Below are 18191 nucleotides of genomic sequence, written 5' to 3'. Positions count from 1 at the left end.
ACTCCTAGTACCTAACCTCTTTTATTACTGTAGTGAAAATGATGATTAATCGTGATAGTAGCAAATACTGAATACTTATAAAGTGCTGTTTACTATGTGCTAGGCACTTCTCAGTGTGTGTAGGCACATATATATTCAGCGAATCCCCTTAACCACTTTACTGTACTGCCAGATTTTTTTTAAACCATGATATAACACTTACTAGACCATCATCAAGAGACAGAGAGGCACAACTGGACTCCAGATAATCAGCCCCACAGCAAAGTGACGTGCTTGAGGTCTTGTGTAGATATGCCGAGTTTCTAGCTTATCCCTTTGCCAAATGAAGAATGCTGTCAGATTTCTAGAACATGACAGAGCAGCAAGCGAGATAAATATGTACCTGCCCCTCTGAATTGCTCCCCCAGGCATACACATCTCCAGTTGATGCCAAAGCAAGTGTGTGTTCAGCTCCAACGGCCACATCTTCGATGACCACTCCAGCCAGGACAGGGATTTGCTGCGGTCGATTGTGATTGCGAGCACGCCCTTCTGGCAAGCCTATCAAGCGATCTGAAAAAATAGCAAGAGGACATTTATGGACGGCACACCACAGTCCTTTTACATTTCCTGATGAGTCATTTAATGTCTATGGTGGTACGGCAATGACATACATAACTCACTGGGGCAAAAGCTGCTTTGCCAGTAAGGTATACCGGATTCTGAGCGAATAAAGTTTAAAACTGTTTCTTTGCAAAATGTCACGATCTCCTTTTTCATAAAAATAAATAAAATTTAATTTAAAATTTGTAGCTTATTTCAAACCAAGAGGCACCTCTAGCATCCTCATACTTGAGAGGACTGGCACGTAATTCACAGAGGCCCTAAAGTTCTTGCATTCTAAGAAAAGACATCATGCAACCTGTCCTGTCCTCACATTTCCAGCCAACCTCTCCCCTTCTCTTTGCTGCCAAACTTCTACGAAGTGCAGGCCAGTCCCTGGTGCTTCACATGCTGTAGGCCTGTTTGGCTTGGCCACCTTCTGCAGCCTAACTTGCATTCTCACCACTGCACTGAAACTGTACTCTCAAAAGCCATGAATAGCTCCTAACTGCCTACACTGCAGCAGCCTCTTCTCCAGCTCTAGCCCATGGAGCTCCACTTTACCTTCTGATAATGTGGCCTCAGCTCCTTCTGCCCCTCAGAGACTCTGCACTGTCCTGGCTCCCCAACTACCTCTCTCTCCACTCCCTTCAAAGCCAGCTCTCCCATGTTCACCTGCCCTTTACTCACATTCCCTAGAGTTTTACCCTCCACTTTTTTCATGCCATATTCTCTCCCTGGGTTTCTTAGAGCTTATTAATATGGCTTTAACTACACCATTAGGAATTATGCAAACCTACATCTCCATAAACAATCTCCCTGGAGTTCCAGATCCAAATCCCCCGTAACTTGCTAGACTTCTCCATACATGTAGTCTAGAGTATATGGCCCCAGTTCAATATGACTAAAACTAAGCTCCTTATCTCTTTCACCAGAACCAACTTCCCCGGCCTCAGCAGCGTCCACGTTCTTCCAAGACTAGAAACTTCAATCACAGCTCACTTCTTCCCCCCTCTTCCTCACACATTCTTCGGTCACTACAACTTGAAAAGAAGTTCCGTTTACAAAGCTGAATATATTGCCAGGCAATCCCACTGTGGATGCGTAGATTTTGAACTTACTCAAGATCTGAATCCCAAATGCCTGTGAATTCCTAAGACCTGGATCCCCAGTCCCTGCAAGGGCTGGGAAGTGAGGCAGGATCCCGAGGAGCTCTGGTGGTCAAGGCAGTGTTTGTGGTAGCATGGCAGAGGCAGCAGAGAGGAGGAAGGGAAGGGCTTTGCCAGGAACTCTTCTGGCAAGAATGAAGGCTCTGGCACGAGGGGCCATCAATGGGGAGGAGAGTTTGTCCTTACAACAAATAGCATGAAAGTGGAGCAGAAAAGTAGCTAGTGAATGAAGGTTGTGTGGCCAATCATCACCCAGAATGAAAAATGACTCAGTTTAAGCACTTTCTATACAGCTGGAAGGCAAATGTTTCTGTAATACATGTGTGCACAAAATAAGCAATATAATTAATGCCTGGAAAATGCCCTACCTTGACCAAAGGTATACACATGACCATCTTTGGTCAATGCAACAGAAAACTGAGTTCCACACGCAACCTTTTTTATTCCAATTCCACAAAGGACATCAACTTTCTGCAAAATAAAAGCGTAAGGCACATAATTTAAAAAGGAAAATATAAAACACTCAAATTTGCCTACTGGCATGTATAAACTCAAGGATTATCTTCCAATAAAAATACTAATAGTCACTTACTTGTTTTCAGCCATATCCACACTCCTAAATGTTATTTTCTCATACTGCTCTGCAAACTACCTGAATTTGGGCGAATATTATAGGGGGTAGGGGACGTTTAACTAAAATCCCCAGGACCCCATGTGAAGTGGAAACATTCCTCTGGGCAACAGAAACCAAAGAGAATTCTATGGCTGTTTAAAGAACACCATAAGACCATGTAAAGCCGTGGGCTGCTCCCAGTTAGATTTTTTCTGCTTTCAGAGGTGACAATAACTGCTTTATATGTTCTCCAGAGAGGATTTCCTTCCTTTTTGTATCCCTAGCTGATATTCACCAGTCTAGCTATCAAGATGTCACAGACTATATACGATAGTGAATCTGGAGTTGAATATAAATTGAATACTTGTAAATCATGCTGCTTGTTAAACGTGTTAGAAAAATCCACATAAAAAGGATTGCACAAGAGGTCTTCTGAAGAGCCAAGAAACCTTCTATAATGTGAATAAAGCCTCTAAATCATTTGTTTATGGACTTGGATTTCCTATTACTTTTTAAATGCACATACCTGTATAATTCAGTGGTAATAATATGCTGAAATGGCAGTCACAAGCAGAGAGTTACAAAACATTGTTCATGGTTCCCTCCATAAGACACCCCAGAGATATGTTTATACTTATTTCTTCTCTACATGGGAGGTAGTCCTACACTACTCAGCCCATGACAAAGACAGATGCTTGTCCTTGCAGCATTTTTATATCCAGTTTAGTAATTAATGCTTATTAATTACTTATTTTAATTATTTTAAATTACTTATTTAAAATAAGATCTGGAATGCTGGAAATTTAAGAATAAGCAAAAGAAGCTTCTAAATTTCATTATGAATTACCAAAAATGTTAAAGGTAAATTACTTCCAGCTAAGAAGAGGTACTGACATAGAAGAAAACCATGTTGTCTGAATCTCTAGATTAAAGCCAATACTGACCTGAGGTGAAGATTTTGCAGTGGAATTTCCTAAGCCTAGTTTTCCATAGTCCCCATCTCCAAAAGCCCACACCATGGAGCCATCTGCTGACACTGCCAAAGTATGGTTTAAGCCACAAGCCACCTGGAGAAATAACAGGGTGGTAAGGCAAATCACAATACCTAAAACACCCATTTCTGGGACACTCTGTCTTGACTTCAGTGAAAAATCTGGCTGTGTTTCCAAAAATTTTTATTGGTTTCAGGGCCTTACATATGTTAACCAAAATGTGTCATGAAGAAAAAAATTCCTAATGTCCACAAACAAAAAACAACCTTTTTCAAAGTAAAATCCTTCAAATATCTGTGGCTAACTCTGAATCAGAGAGCACAAAAGATAGGAAAAAGTACATATGATTAAAAAATACTCATTCACACCAGAGACAGTCTAAGGAATGATAAAAGATAAAAATAGTAAAAGATAAAAATATTTTATCTCATCTTCTTGTTAAGAGAGAGTCTCAAAATGTACAGGTCAGGAACAATTATTACTTAAGAGCAGCAGCTACCAATGATGCTGCAGTTCAGCCATCTACTTCCAGGATACTGAAGAGGAGTTACTATGTTGCTTAAAGCTTTCATATCAAGTGGTATTATGAAGAGGATTTTAAAATATTCACATCCTGAATTAAGACTTCCATTTGTTTATCAATTAGGCCAAACAAAATGTACATCAGGTTAAGTACGAGTGGTGATTCTAGTTTTCCTGAAAGGACAATGTCTAAGTGCACATAGGGGAAACAAGAAACTATGATCATATAGAACGTATTATTGATTTATTCCATGCCTGTCCAATCTGATACCCCTCCAGTGCAGTTACTCTCTCTGGAAGTTTTTTGTTCGAAGTGTTTCCAAGACCCAGACGACCGTAGTCACCATTCCCAAAGGTAAACAGTTTGCCATCTGATGTTACCACTGCTGAATGTTTGAAGCCACAAGACATCTACGAATAGAACAAACAAGAACAAAAATTTTAACAAGAGGGCATACTAAGAAAGAAATCAGTCCTTTTTGGTTATTAATACAGTAATAATCTTTAAGTAAACTTCACTGAAAACTCAGGATCTTCAAGACCAGTATGTCCTATCCACCCAAGTGGCCCTCCTGCTCCCCCAAGTCTGATCTACCTCAAAATCCTCAGGAAGACCAAGCTAAACAGCATACCTTGGCAGTGTTGCTACTCTTCAGCTACGCAGGGATGACCTAGACTATATGAGTTAATGAATAGGGAAATTCTTTGTAAACTGTAAGGTGCTATGTAACTTTACAATATTATTTTAGATCACAAATTGATTTTCCAGAAAATGTATATGAACTCAACCTTTGTAACGATAATGATAGGTTGAAAGCAAAGCTTTCCATTTAACACTATATCAAGAACTGTGGGGCAGGAGTTAAACCCCACTTCTTCCAAGGACCTGAAGCACCCTGGCCTGGGTCAACCAGCTGGCTCAGGAAAAAGGAGTCCATTCTAACACCAAAGCCCATTCAAACTCCTGAGACACTCAAGAATGACTCTGAACCACCAAAAACACTGGATCTTTTATGATGGGGTAATAAATTTTTACTACCGTTTTTCATTACCTAAACTTGAGAACTCAACACCTAGTATGTTTACATTCAAAGATAAACTTATCCAGGCGCAACTATGTCCCGCATGCCACAACTAAGACCCAGCGCAGCCAAATAAATAAATAAATAAACATTAAAAAAAAAAAAAGATAAACTTATCCATATTCTGTCCGACCTGCACCACTTCTTCTCCCTGTAAGGCCTCAATCTGCCTGGGCCGCCGCTGCCTGTCGCTGTTCCCATGGCCGAGTTTGCCATAATCACCATCTCCCCAGCTAAAGACCTCACCACTTTCAGTCAGGGCCATTGAGTGTCCATCAGAACCACAGGAAGTCACCAGCTGGGTCACCACAAAGCCTGGAACAGAGCAGAAACCCAACAAGAGTTGCTGAATGTTAAAAGTCCCCTCTTTACTTGAAGCTGCTACAGAGTAATCTCACAGAATCAAAAAATACCACAACAGTACTTCAGAAATATAAACAATGTCTTTAATTTTAAATCAGATTTGCAGCCATAACCTAGAAAATTGGGAGCAGTCACATAAAATGATGATGACAAGGAAGAGGAGAAAGGTGATAGGAGCAGTTATAGTCACTAAAGATTATGTTCTAGCCACTCCTATAAATGCTTTACATGGATCGCTCATTTTCTATTTTCACACAGATCCTATGAGGCAGATATTATCATCACCACTTTTACAACTGGGGAAACTGAGTCACAAAGAGGTTTAGTAGCTTGTGCAAAGTACCCGAGGCAGGATCTAATAGAACCGAACAGGAACCAAGCCCTCCCATCCCTAGTGTTGTGCACTTCACACAAAGATCTGAAGGAAGAGAACTTAGAGCTACTCAAGAATTTGTTCTGAACTCATGTTACTTGGATGCTTTTACTTAAAAAACTCAATTTGCTCTCTTTGTAGGCTTCAGAGTCAGTAAAAGTTAACTTTAGGAACAAGCCGGGGGTCCGTGCAGTGGTTTTTCCAGAGGTTTTCTTTCTCCAAGTTACAGAGCACTCTGATGGGGATGCCCTTTAAAGTCTTTAGTACATAGGCACATTTCCGTATAAATTGATTTTTAACGTTAATGAAGTACATGCATGATTACTACTGCTATTAATAGTTGCCTAATTACAGTTTTGCAATTTTAAAGAATTTGTTTACAATCTTCAGCGTGTATTAACACAGCAATTCTAGCATGGCTATGATAAGTAACTTGCAAAATAATACAGCTCAAAATATGGAAAATTAAGGTTGTACATCCCTAAACGAGAATCTAAATATAAGTGAAAACCCTACATGACTTTATCTAGCAAAGGTTTGAGATGAGTTCTAACATAATAAGCAAACATTCCTACAGATAGGCCATAGTTTCCGATCAGCTTTTAACTGAGGATAATTTTACCTTGTAAGGCTGAAATAACTGTCAGCACATGAAGGTCATCTGAATTTCCTTGTCCTAATCTGCCATAACTTCCTTCCCCACAAGCCAACACTGTGCCATTGGCCTGTATGACAAAGGTACAATTCTGACCACATATAACCTAGTATAAAAACACATAATTAAATATATTATCTTTTATTATATAGCTTTATCATGCAAACATTTAAAATGATTCCATGTATACTTAGGATACCTTTATCGGTTCTTTTATCCTTTCATTAAAGGGGAAGGGTTGACATAACAACGGGGTTCCTATAAGCCCTTGATTATTATAAAACCTCTTACTTAACCAAGAGATGTATGAGGCTCATCTGATGATTTAAGATACTTTAGAAACATGTTATCTACAGGGCTTTCAGCCAACTGTGCAGAGTTTAAATAATAACATTAACAACAAAATAGATAAAAGAAGTAAGAGGAGAGGCTGATGGGAAAATAGTAAAGACTGGCTGGAGGCCACAAGAAGCAGAAATTGCAGGGGATATACACATGAAAGAATAGTGTATCCTGGGGCTTACCGAGGTAGAGAAGAATGGAAGAGAAAGCAGTGGCCTCAAGAAGGGTTTAGAAATATAGTAATTATTAGACGAGGGGAGGAGTGTCAATGAAATCTGGTTAAAGATCCCAGTAAGTTTATGGCCCCCAAAGAGAGAATTAATAATTACCAATATCTTAACTTCTATAAATATATGCTGGGCAGGCATAATGCATCATGATGTTAATTCATGATACGTGAAAACAAGAAAAATTTAGAAACTTATTAACAAAATCTAAGTCTGATAAAAACTCTAAAAAACTTTTATTTAGAAGCTATATACAAACTATATATCATGACTTTCTTTGGTGATTCCTCACAATAGACTATGCAATGGACAAACTTTATCCTACAGTAAGTTACTGACAGCAAGGGAATCAGAATTGTCAGTTCCCAAGTTTCTTCTACATTTCTTTACCCTGTTAGTTACCTGTTGGGCCTGTGAGAATGAGGGAGCTGCTGCAGGTACCATTACATTTCTTCCAGCTTCTGCCAGCTGTCCATGCCTGCCAGCACCCCACAGGTAGACATCACATTTACCTCCCAGGTGCCAGTCCTAGAAAACCACAATCAAGTCAAAATTTGATTCATTAATTCATTCAAACAAGCATGTACTAGGTACTAAGTGTGTACCAGCCTCTATGGGGGACACCAGGACACGAACACACAAGCATTTGCAACCAGAAGATTTACTAAGAACCACCATACAGTTATCTTTATCTTTACTGACCTCAGGTCTGGAAGTTGCCCAAGACATAATTTGTTCATCCATGCCATTAATCCATTTACTGTTATCCTGAAAGACAGCAAACACCAGGGTCAATTTTGCTTAATCAATATTTATGTTTTTTGGGGTTTTTTTTAGGAGGCCTTAAAAATGATCACTTATTTTTAAATAGGAAAGGAGAAGCCCAAGATCACATGGTCAGTTACAAGCAGCATGAAGACCAGAATGCAGCCCTCCCTTCTCCCAGGTCACGTTTTGAGAAAATCTTTTTGCGAATGATTTATCTGTTCTTAACAACTGAGTCTTAAAGAATTTGGTAATATTATGAGAATTTAAGAGCAGTTTCACAATCATGCCAAACTTGATTTTTAATATTCCCTTTACTATAAACACTTGCATTATCAACTATCACGAACACATTGGAGATTCAAAGCTAACCATTTCTGAGCACCCATAGGTACAAGGTCATCTGCAGGAGCCACCACCCCCGTGATCTCGTTGTATGGCTGTGGGCAGGTCACCTTTCTAGGCTGCAGCTTCCTCATCTACAAATGACATATTTGAGGCAAATGGGCTCAGAAGGATACTTCCTAATTAAAATATTCTATATTTAGATAATTTCCTTCAATTCACATGTCTCTTTTATACTGTATCTTTATTTATATATTCAAATGTTTGTTTATATAAATCTTAACTAGGTAAAGGGGTTGTTAGATCAAGTGCTGGCCTGCACTATCTACCCCGGCATTTTATCTCCATCACAGTTTCTGTATCTAGACGCTTTCAAATACAATCAGAAAGAAATGACAACTAAAATGTTCTCTTAAACATTATTGAAGTGCCAAATAATTTAGAATCTATAATTGGAATAAATCTAAAAAGATGACCAGGAAAAGATGCTAAAAAATACTTATAAATATATATATACTGGGGGACCTTCAAGATGGCAGAGGAGTAAGATGTGGAGATCACCTTCCTCCCCACAAATACATCAAAAATACACCAAAAATACATCTACATGTGGAACAACTCCTACAGAACACCTACTGAATGCTGGCAGAAGACCTCAAACTTCCCAAAAGGCAAGAAACTCCCCACATACCTGGGTAGGGCAAAAGAAAAAACAGAGACAGAAAAATAGGGATGGAACCTGCAGCTTGGGGAGCTGTGAAGGAGGAAAAGTTTCCACACACTAGGAAGCCCCTTCACTAGCGGAGACGGGGCAGGGGGGTGGGCAAGGGGGAAACTTCAGAGTCACGGAGGACAGCGCAGCAACAGGGGTGCAGAGGTCAAAGCGGAGAGATTCCCGCACAGAGGATCGGTGCTGACCAGCACTCACCAGCCCGAGAGGCTTCTCTGTTCACCCGCTGGGGCGGGCGGGGACTGGGAGCTGAGGCTCGGGCTTCAGGCTTCGGAGGTCAGAACCCAGGGAGAGGACTGGGGTTGGCTGCGTGAACACAGCTTGAAGGGGGCTAGTGTGCCACAGCTACCCGGGAGGGAGTCCGGGAAAAAGTCTGCAGCTGCTGAAGAGGCAAGAGACCACTGTTTTGGGGTGTGCGAGGAGAGGGGATTCCTTCCCTGTCTGCCCACAGAAGCACCACCTAAATGAGCTCCAGAGATGGGTGCGAGCTGTGGCTATCAGCTCGGACCCCAGAGACGGGCATGAAATGCTAACGCTGCTGCTGCAGCCACCAAGAAACCTGTGTGCAAGCACAGGTCACACCTCCCATGCCGGGAACCTGGGCAGCCCGCCACTGCCAGGGTCCTGTGATCCAGGGACAACTTCTCTGGGAGAACACATGGCATACCTCAGGCTGTTGCAATATTATGCTGGCCTCTGCTGCTGCAGGCTCGCCCCACATTCCAATTATAACTACTGTACCCCTCCCTCCCCCCAGCCTGCATGAGGAAGAGCGGGCTAATCAGCTGCTGCTTTAAGCCCCTCCTGTCTGGGTGGGAACAGATGCCCTCAGGCAACCTACATGCAGAGGCGGGGCCAAAACCAAAACTGAACCCCAGGAGCTGTGCGAACAAAGAGGAGAAAGGGAAATTTCTCCCGGCAGCCTCAGGAGCAGCGGATTAAATCTCCACAATCAACTTGATGTACCTGCATCTGGAGAATACCTGAATAGACAACGAATCATCCCAAAATTTAGGTGGTGCACTTTGGGAGCAACTGTAGACTTGGGGTTTGCTGTCTGCGACTGACTGGATTCTGATTTTTATGTTTATCTTAGTACAGTTTTCAGTGCTTGTTATCATTGGTGGATTTGTTTATTGGTTTGGTTGCTCTCTTCTTTTTTTAATTATTTTTATTTTAATAATTAAAAAAAATTAGTATTACTATTATTTTTTCTTTTTCTCCCTTTGCTTTTGATCCGTGTGGCTGACAGGGTCTTAGTGCTCCAGCCTGGTGTCAGGCCTGAGTCTCTCTGGTGGGAAAGCTGAGTTCAGGACACTGGACCACCAGAGACCTCCTGGCCCTGTGTAATATCAATCAGTGAGAGCTCTCCCAGAGATCTCCAGCTCAACGCTAAGACCCAGCTCCACCTAACAGCCAGGAAGTTCCAGTGCTGGACTCCCCATGCCAAACAACTAGCAAGACAGGAACACAAGCCCACCCATTAGCAGAGACACTGCCTAAAATCATACTGGGTTCAAAGACACACCAAAACACACTACTGGACGTGGCCCTGCCCAACAGAAAGACAAGATCCAGCCCCACCCACCAGAACACAGGCACCAGGTCCATCCACCAGGAAGCCTACACAAGCCACTGAACCAACCTCACCCACTGGGGGCAGACACCAAAAACAACGGGAAATACGACCCTGCAGTCTGTAAAAAGGAGACTCCAAACACAGTAAGTTACACAAAAAGAGAAGACAGAGAAATATGCAGCAGATGAAGGAGCAAGGTAAAAACCCACCAGACCTAACAAATGAGGAGGAAATAGGCAGTCTACCAGAAAAAGAATTCAGAGTAATGATAGTAAAGATGATCCAAAATCTTGGAAATAGAATAGACAAAATGCAAGAAACATTTAACAAGGAAGCCTAGAAGAACTAAACAGCAAACAAACAATGATGAACAACACAATAAATGAAATTAAAAATTCTATAGAAGGAATCAATAGCAGAATAACTGAGGCAGAAGAACGGATAAGTGACCTGGAAGATAAAAGAGTAGAAATAACTACCGCAGAGCAGAATAAAGAAAAAAGAATGAAAAGAATTGAGGACAGCCTCAGAGACCTCTGGGACCACATTAAACACACCAACATTTGAATTATAGGGGTCCCAAAAGAAGAAGAGAAAAAGAAAGGGTCTGAGAAAATATTTGAACAGATTATAGTTGAAAATTTCCCCAACACGAGAAAGGAAATAGTCAATCAAATCCAGGAAGCGCAGTGAGTCCCATACAGGATAAATCCAAGGAGAAACATGCCAAGACACAAATTAATCAAACCAACAAAAATGAAATTCAAAGAAAAAATAGTAAAAGCCGCAAGGGAAAACCAACAATTAACATACAAGGGAATCCCCATAAGGTTAACAGCTGATCTTTCAGCAGAAACTCTGCAAGCCAGAAAGGAGTGGCAAGACATATTTAAAGTGATGAAAGGGAAAAACCTACAACCAAGATTCCTCTACCCAGCAAGGAGCTCACTCAGATTTAACAGAAAAATTAAAACCGTTACAGACAAGCAAAGGCTAAGAGAATTCAGCACCACCAAATCAGCTCTACAGCAAAGGCTAAAGGAATGTCACTAGGCAGGAAACACAAGAGAAGGAGAAGACTTACAATAACAAACCCAAAACAATTAAGAAAATGGTAATAGGAACATACATATCGATAACTACCTTAAATGTAAATGGATTAAATGCTCCAAACAAAAGACATAGACTGACTGAATGGATACAAAATAAGACCCATATATATGCTGTCTACAAGAGACCCACTTCAGACCTAGGGACACATACAGACTGAAAGGGAGGGGATGGAAAAAGATATACCATGCAAATGGAAATCAAATGAAAGTTGGAGTAGCAATTCTCATATCAGACAAAATAGACTTCAAAATAAAAACTAGTACAAGAGACAAAGAAGGACATTACATAATGATCAAAGGATCAATCCAAGAAGAAGGTATAACAATTGTAAATATTTATGCACCCAATATAGGAGCAGCTCAATACACAAGGCAAATGGTAACAGCCATAAAAGAGGAAATCGAGTGTAACACAATACTAGTAGGGGACTTTAACATCCCATTTCACCAATGGACATATCATCCAAAATGAATATAAATAAGGAAACACAAGCTTTAAATGACACATTAAACAAGATGGACTTAATTGATACTTATAGGGCATTCCATCCAAAAACAACAGAATACTGTTCTTCTAAAGTGCTCATGGAACATTCTCCAGGGTAGATCATATCTTGGGTCACAAATCAAGCCTTGGTAAATTGAAGGAAAAATGAAATCATATCAAATGTCTTTTCCAACCACAACACTACAAGACTAGATAGCAATTACAGGAAAAAAACTGTAAAAAAATACAAACACATGGAGGCTAAACAATATGCTGCTAAATAACCAAGAGATAACTGAAGCAATCAAAGAGGAAATCAAAAAATACCTAGAAACAAATGACAATGAAAACACGATGGCCCAACACCTATGGGATGCAGCAAAAGCAGTTCTAAGAGGAAATTTATAGCACTACAATCCTACCTCAAGAAACAAGAAAAATCTCAAATAAACAACCTAACCTACGTACAGCTGATTCACTTTGTTATGAAGCAGAAACTAACACACCATTGTAAAGCAATTATACTCCAATAAAGATGTTAAAAACAAAAAAACCCCAAAAAACCCTAACCTTACACCTAAAGCAATTAGAGAAAGAAGGACAAAAAACCCGCCAAAGTTAGCAGAAGGAAAGAAATCATAAAGATCAGATCAGAAATGAAGGAAACAATAGCAAAGATCAATAAAACTAAAAGCTGGTTCTTTGAGAAGACAAGCAAAATTGAAAAAACATTAGCCAGACTCATCAAGAAAAAAGGGAGAAGACTCAAATCAATAGAATTAGAAATGAAAAAGGAGAAGTAACAACTTCTGCAAAAATACAAAGGACCATGAGAGATTACTAAAAGCAACTATATGCCAATAAAATGGACAACCTGGAAGAAATGGACAAATTCCTGGAAAAGCACAACCTTCCAAGGCTGAACCAGGGAGAAACAGAAAATATAAACAGACCAATCACAAGCACTGAAATTGAAACTGTGATTAAAAATCTTCCAACAAACAAAAGTCCAGGACCAGATGGCTTCACAGGCAAATTCTATCAAACATTTAGAGAAGAGCTAACACCTATCCTTCTCAAACTCTTCCAAAATACAGCAGAGGGAGGAACACTCCCAAACTCATTCTACAAGGTCACCATCACCCTGATATCAAAAAAAGTCAAAGATACCACACAAAAAATAAAACTACAGGCCAATATCACTGATGAACATACATGCAAAAATCCTCAACAAACTACTAGAAAACAGAATCCAACAGCACATTAATCATACACCATGATCAAGTGGGGTGTATCCAGGAATGCACGGATTCTTCAATATATGCAAATCAATGTGATACACCATATTAACAAACTGAAGGATAAAAACCATATGATAATCTCAACAGATGCTGAAAAAGCTTTCGACAAAATTCAACACCCATTTATGATAAAAACTCTCCAGAAAGTAGGCACAGAGGGAACCTACCTCAACATAATAAAGGCCATATATGACAAACCCACAGCCAACATTGTTCTCAATGGTGAAAAACTGAAACCTTTCCTCTAAGACCAGGAACAAGACAAGGTTGCCCACTCTCACCACTCTTATTCAACATAGTTTTGGAAGTTTTAGCCACAGCAATCAGAGAAGAAAAACAAATAAAAGGAATTCAAATTGGAAAAGAAGTAAAACTCACTGTTTGAAGATGACATGATACTATACACAGAGGATCCTAAAGATGTGATCAGAAAACTACTAGAGCTAATCAATGAATTTGGTAAGGTAGCAGGATACAGAAGTAATGCAAAGATATCTCTTGCATTCCTATACACTAATGATGAAAAATCTGAAAGAGAAATTAAGGAAACACTCCCATTTTACCACTGCAACAAAAAGAATAAAATACCTAGGAATAAACCTACCTAAGGAGAAAAAAAGACCTGTATGCAGAAAACTATAAGACACTGATGAAAGAAATTAAAGATGATACAAACAGATGGAGAGATATACCATGTTCTTGGATTGGAAGAATCAACATTGTGAAAATGACTCTACTACCCAAAGCAATCTACAGATTCACTGCAATCCCTATCAAACTACCAAAGGCATTTTTCACAGAACTACAACAAAAAATTTCACAATTTGTATGGAAACACAAAAGACCCCAAATAGCCATAGCAATCTTGAGAAAGAAAAAGGGAGCTAAAGGAATCAGGCTCCCTGACTTCAGACTATACTACAAAGCTACAGTAATCAAGACAGTACGGTACTGGCACAAAAGCAGAAATATAGATCAATGGAACAGGATAGAAAGCCGAGAGACAAACCCAGGCACATATGGTCACCTTGTCTTTGATAAAGGAGGCATGAATATACAACAGAGAAAAGACAGCCTCTTCAATAACTGGTGCTGGGAAAACTGGATAGCTACAGGTAAAAGAATGAAATTAGAACACTCCCTAACACCATACACAAAAATAAACCCAAAATGGATTAAAGACCTAAATGTAAGGCCAGACACTATAAAACTCTTAAGAGGAAAACACAGGCAGAACACTCCATGACATAAATCACAGCAAGATCCTTTCTGGCCCACCTCCTAGAGAAATGGAAATAAAAATAAACAAATGGGACCTAATGAAACTTAAAAGCTTTTGCACAGCCAAGGAAACCATAAACAAGACCAAAAGACAACCTCAGAATGGGAGAAAATATTTGCAAATGAAGCAACTGACAAAGGATTAATCCCCAAAATACACAAGCAGCTCATGCAACTCAATATCAAAAAAATCAATCAACCCTCTCCAAAAATGGGCAGAAGACCTAAACAGACATTTCTCCAAAGAAGATATACAGATTGCCAACAAACACATGAAAGGATGCTCAACATCACTAATCATTAGAGAAATGCAAATCAAAACTACAATAAGGTACCACCTCACACTGGTCAGAATGGCCATCATCAAAAATCTACATACAATAAATGCTGTAGAGGGTGTGGAGAAAAGGGAACACTCTTGTACTGTTGATGGTAATGTAAATTGATACAGCCACTACGGAGAACAGTATGGAAGTTCCTTAAAAAACTGAAAATAGAACTACCATATGACCCAGCAATCCCACTACTGCACATATACCCTGAGAAAACCATAATCCAAAAGGAGTCATGTACCACAATGTTCATTGCAGCTCTATTTACAATAGCCAGGACATGGAAGCAACCTAAGTGTCCACTGACAGATGAATGGATAAAGAAGATGTGGCACATATATACAATGGAATATTACTCAGTCATAAAAAGAAACGAAACTGAGTTATTTGTAGTGAGGTGGATAGACCTAGAGTCTGTCATACAGAGTGAAATAAGTCAGCAAGAGAAAAACAAATACCGTATGCTAACACATATATATGGAATCTAAAAAAAAAAAAAAAGTTCTGACAAACCTAGGGGCAGGATAGGAATAGATGCAGACGTAGAGAATGGACTTCAGGACATGGGGAGCGGGAAGGGTAAGCTGGGACGAAGTAAGAGAGTAGCGCTGAGATATATACACTACCAAATGTAAAATAGATAGCTAGTGGGAAGCAGGTGCATTGCACAGGGAAATCAGCTCAGTGCTTTGTGACCACCTTGGGGGATGGGATAATGAGGGTGGGAGGGATATGCAAGAGGGAGTTGATATGGGGATATATGTATACATACAGCTGATTTACTTTGTTATACGGCAGAAACTAACACAACATTGTAAAGCAATTATACTCCAATAAAGATGTTTAAAAAATAAAACAAAACAAAATGAAGGTACCTTTTACAATGTTATTGTAAATAGAAGAAATACAGATAAGCTCTAACAGGGGAAAAATAATAAATATACACACACACACACACACACACACACACACATATATATGCACACACACTAACAAGGTACCTATGGACAAGAAAATGAGAAAATGTGACCATGTCATTGAAAACCAGCACATTTATAAGAGCTCCACAATTCTCATAATCAATCCCTGTCACCAAAGAAGACTTCCATCAGATTGAAAGTGAGTATCTGAACGCAAAATATTTTAAGTTTATATAAGGGTGTGCTTCTTGCTCTATTCAAGCTAGCAAATACTTATTGAGGGTCTGCTACTTACTAAACATCCATAATACAATCTCAGTTACATATAACAGTAGCTCATACTACACTTACCATTAGGAGTACAAGTTCATCCTCTGGAACAGGCTCTAGATCGGGAACAGTAAAAGATTCTGGAAACTGTGCTCCATTGGTCAGGGCTTCAGCAGCTTTTATGGTGGTTGAGAAACATTCTAACCAGGCCCACTCATTTGGATTCCACGATGCAGGGTCAGGGAGGCAGTTCTGGTGGTGTGGTGGCACTGGAGGATTACACAGCAGCTGATCCAGATGAAGTCCCACAGCAAGGGAAGCCAGACATTGCATATAGGGGCTGTGAACAAGCTGGTCACCACAAACCACATGAGGCTAAGAGAAAATGCAAGGATATTATGCTGAAGAGCCTCTGCCAAATAATATAAATTAGCCTCCTGCATTCTGAAAGCCTGTAGTCATACTTTAACTTTACTGTTTTTTTTAAGCTTTTTACTTTGAAATAATTTTAGATACATAGAGAGTTGCAGAGATAGTACAGAGAATTCCTATAAACCCTTCACACAACCTTCTGTAATGTTCACATCTTATATAACCATGGTGCGATAATCAAAGCTAAGAACGTAACACTGGTTACAATAATAACTAAACCACAGAACTTTATAGGGTTTCCCACTAATGCTCCTTTTCTTTTATTTTCTTTTTAAAAAATATTTATTTATTTATTGGCTGTGTTGGGACTTAGTTGTAGCGCGTGGGCTCTAGAGGGCCCAGCTTAGTTGCCCCTCAGCATGTGGGATCTTAGTTCCCCAAACAGGGATCGAACCCGCGTCCCCTGCACTGGAAGGCGAATTCTTAACCACTGGACCACCAGGGAAGTCCCTAATGCTCCTCTTCTGCTCCAAGATTCAACCCAGGACACCACACTGCATTTAGCATATTTTTCATTACAGTTTTTCTTGAATTAAAAAAAAAAAGGCAGATAACTGAACCATGGAGACCTGCTCCCTCTCACATTTCCTCCTTTACCAAAAGAACCCTGGTAGCCATCAAAGACAACCTTCTTCCCTGGCCCTCCCTAGATGTACTAGAGCAACTCTGTGAGAGACTGAGCGATTCAGTAAAGAAAACCTGGGCAAACCTCAGTGAAATTAACTGGGTGTGGTTAACAGCTGATAAGATTAATGTAGCATGGCAAAAAAAAAAAAGGAAAAAGGAAAAACCCCAGGTGAGCTCTGCCTAGGAGCAGCATACTGTGACTACTGAGGGCTGAAAGACAAGCTATACAGGATCATGGCCTGGGCAACAAGTCCAAATTCCGTAATTTCCCATTCTAGTATTTAATGACCTTACTTAATTCAACCTTACCTCTTCTACTAAACTTTCCACAAGGATTCACCTGATAAAGTGGACAGGATGTTCACTCTGACGCCCATATCCATTCCCCCTCCCAACTGTGGCATGGCAAAGCCACACAAAAATAGATATATGGGTCAGAAAAGGGAAGATGATATACTCTGAGGTACAGGGATTTAAAGAAGTTTTGGAATGAATAAATAATCTGACATGAATAATAGAAACACTACACAAATTTGAGGGTTATTTAAAAATTTTACTCCCACTAAAATAAAGTAAAAGCAGGCTTAGGATTACTAAACAACTGTTTTAGACATGAATTATCTTCATGTGATTCTGCCCAAACAGCCCCACTTATTTTACTCAGACCTCATACTCTTAAGGGATAAATTCAAAGCTATAATTCCAATTCCAAAGCACCAGTCATCTGTAGATCTGCAAGAACGAGTGTAATCAGTTACCTTTTCATAGGCATACTGCTCCTGAAGCATCACGGGGAGCCGCTCCAGAAATGCTCTCATGCAGGGAGCCATGTTTAATCCCAGAACACCCTGTTGTTTCAGTGCTGTCCTACAGGTTGCTAAAACATGATTGGCAGCAGCCCATTCTGCTGTACAATTCACGACCAAAACATCCTGATGAAAAATAAACCATGCCACATGATATTTGTTTAAATAAAAGAGAGACATTTCATCACCGTTCATATATGAGAAATTCCTTCTAGTAATACATTAAACACTTTTGCTTTTTGGACATTTTATGCTATACTTTTAATGCCTATGAACTTCAAAAC

General features: G+C 39.8%; 1 protein-coding gene across 12 annotated transcripts in view; it reads right to left on the bottom strand.

Annotated features, from left to right (window-relative positions):
* HERC1 (HECT and RLD domain containing E3 ubiquitin protein ligase family member 1) overlaps positions 1–18191 on the bottom strand; it is a 213269-nt gene that overhangs the window by 14648 nt on the left and 180430 nt on the right. For all 12 annotated transcript variants that reach the window (XM_060005804.1, XM_060005802.1, XM_060005812.1 and 9 more), the window contains 10 exons: positions 17860–18033; positions 16124–16417; positions 7623–7688; positions 7323–7448; positions 6319–6457; positions 5094–5275; positions 4134–4289; positions 3309–3431; positions 2120–2222; positions 383–552 (listed from right to left, as the gene is read on the bottom strand). In XM_060005804.1, coding sequence (XP_059861787.1) covers positions 383–552; positions 2120–2222; positions 3309–3431; positions 4134–4289; positions 5094–5275; positions 6319–6457; positions 7323–7448; positions 7623–7688; positions 16124–16417; positions 17860–18033 — 1533 coding nt within the window. The remainder of the gene's footprint in view (positions 1–382; positions 553–2119; positions 2223–3308; positions 3432–4133; positions 4290–5093; positions 5276–6318; positions 6458–7322; positions 7449–7622; positions 7689–16123; positions 16418–17859; positions 18034–18191) is intronic.

The sequence above is a fragment of the Delphinus delphis genome, chromosome 2, assembly GCF_949987515.2.
Source record: "Delphinus delphis chromosome 2, mDelDel1.2, whole genome shotgun sequence".
In the NCBI taxonomy this organism is placed as follows: domain Eukaryota; kingdom Metazoa; phylum Chordata; class Mammalia; order Artiodactyla; family Delphinidae; genus Delphinus; species Delphinus delphis.
Note: the sequence above shows the minus strand (reverse complement) of the source record. Positions and strands in the feature narration are given on the sequence as shown.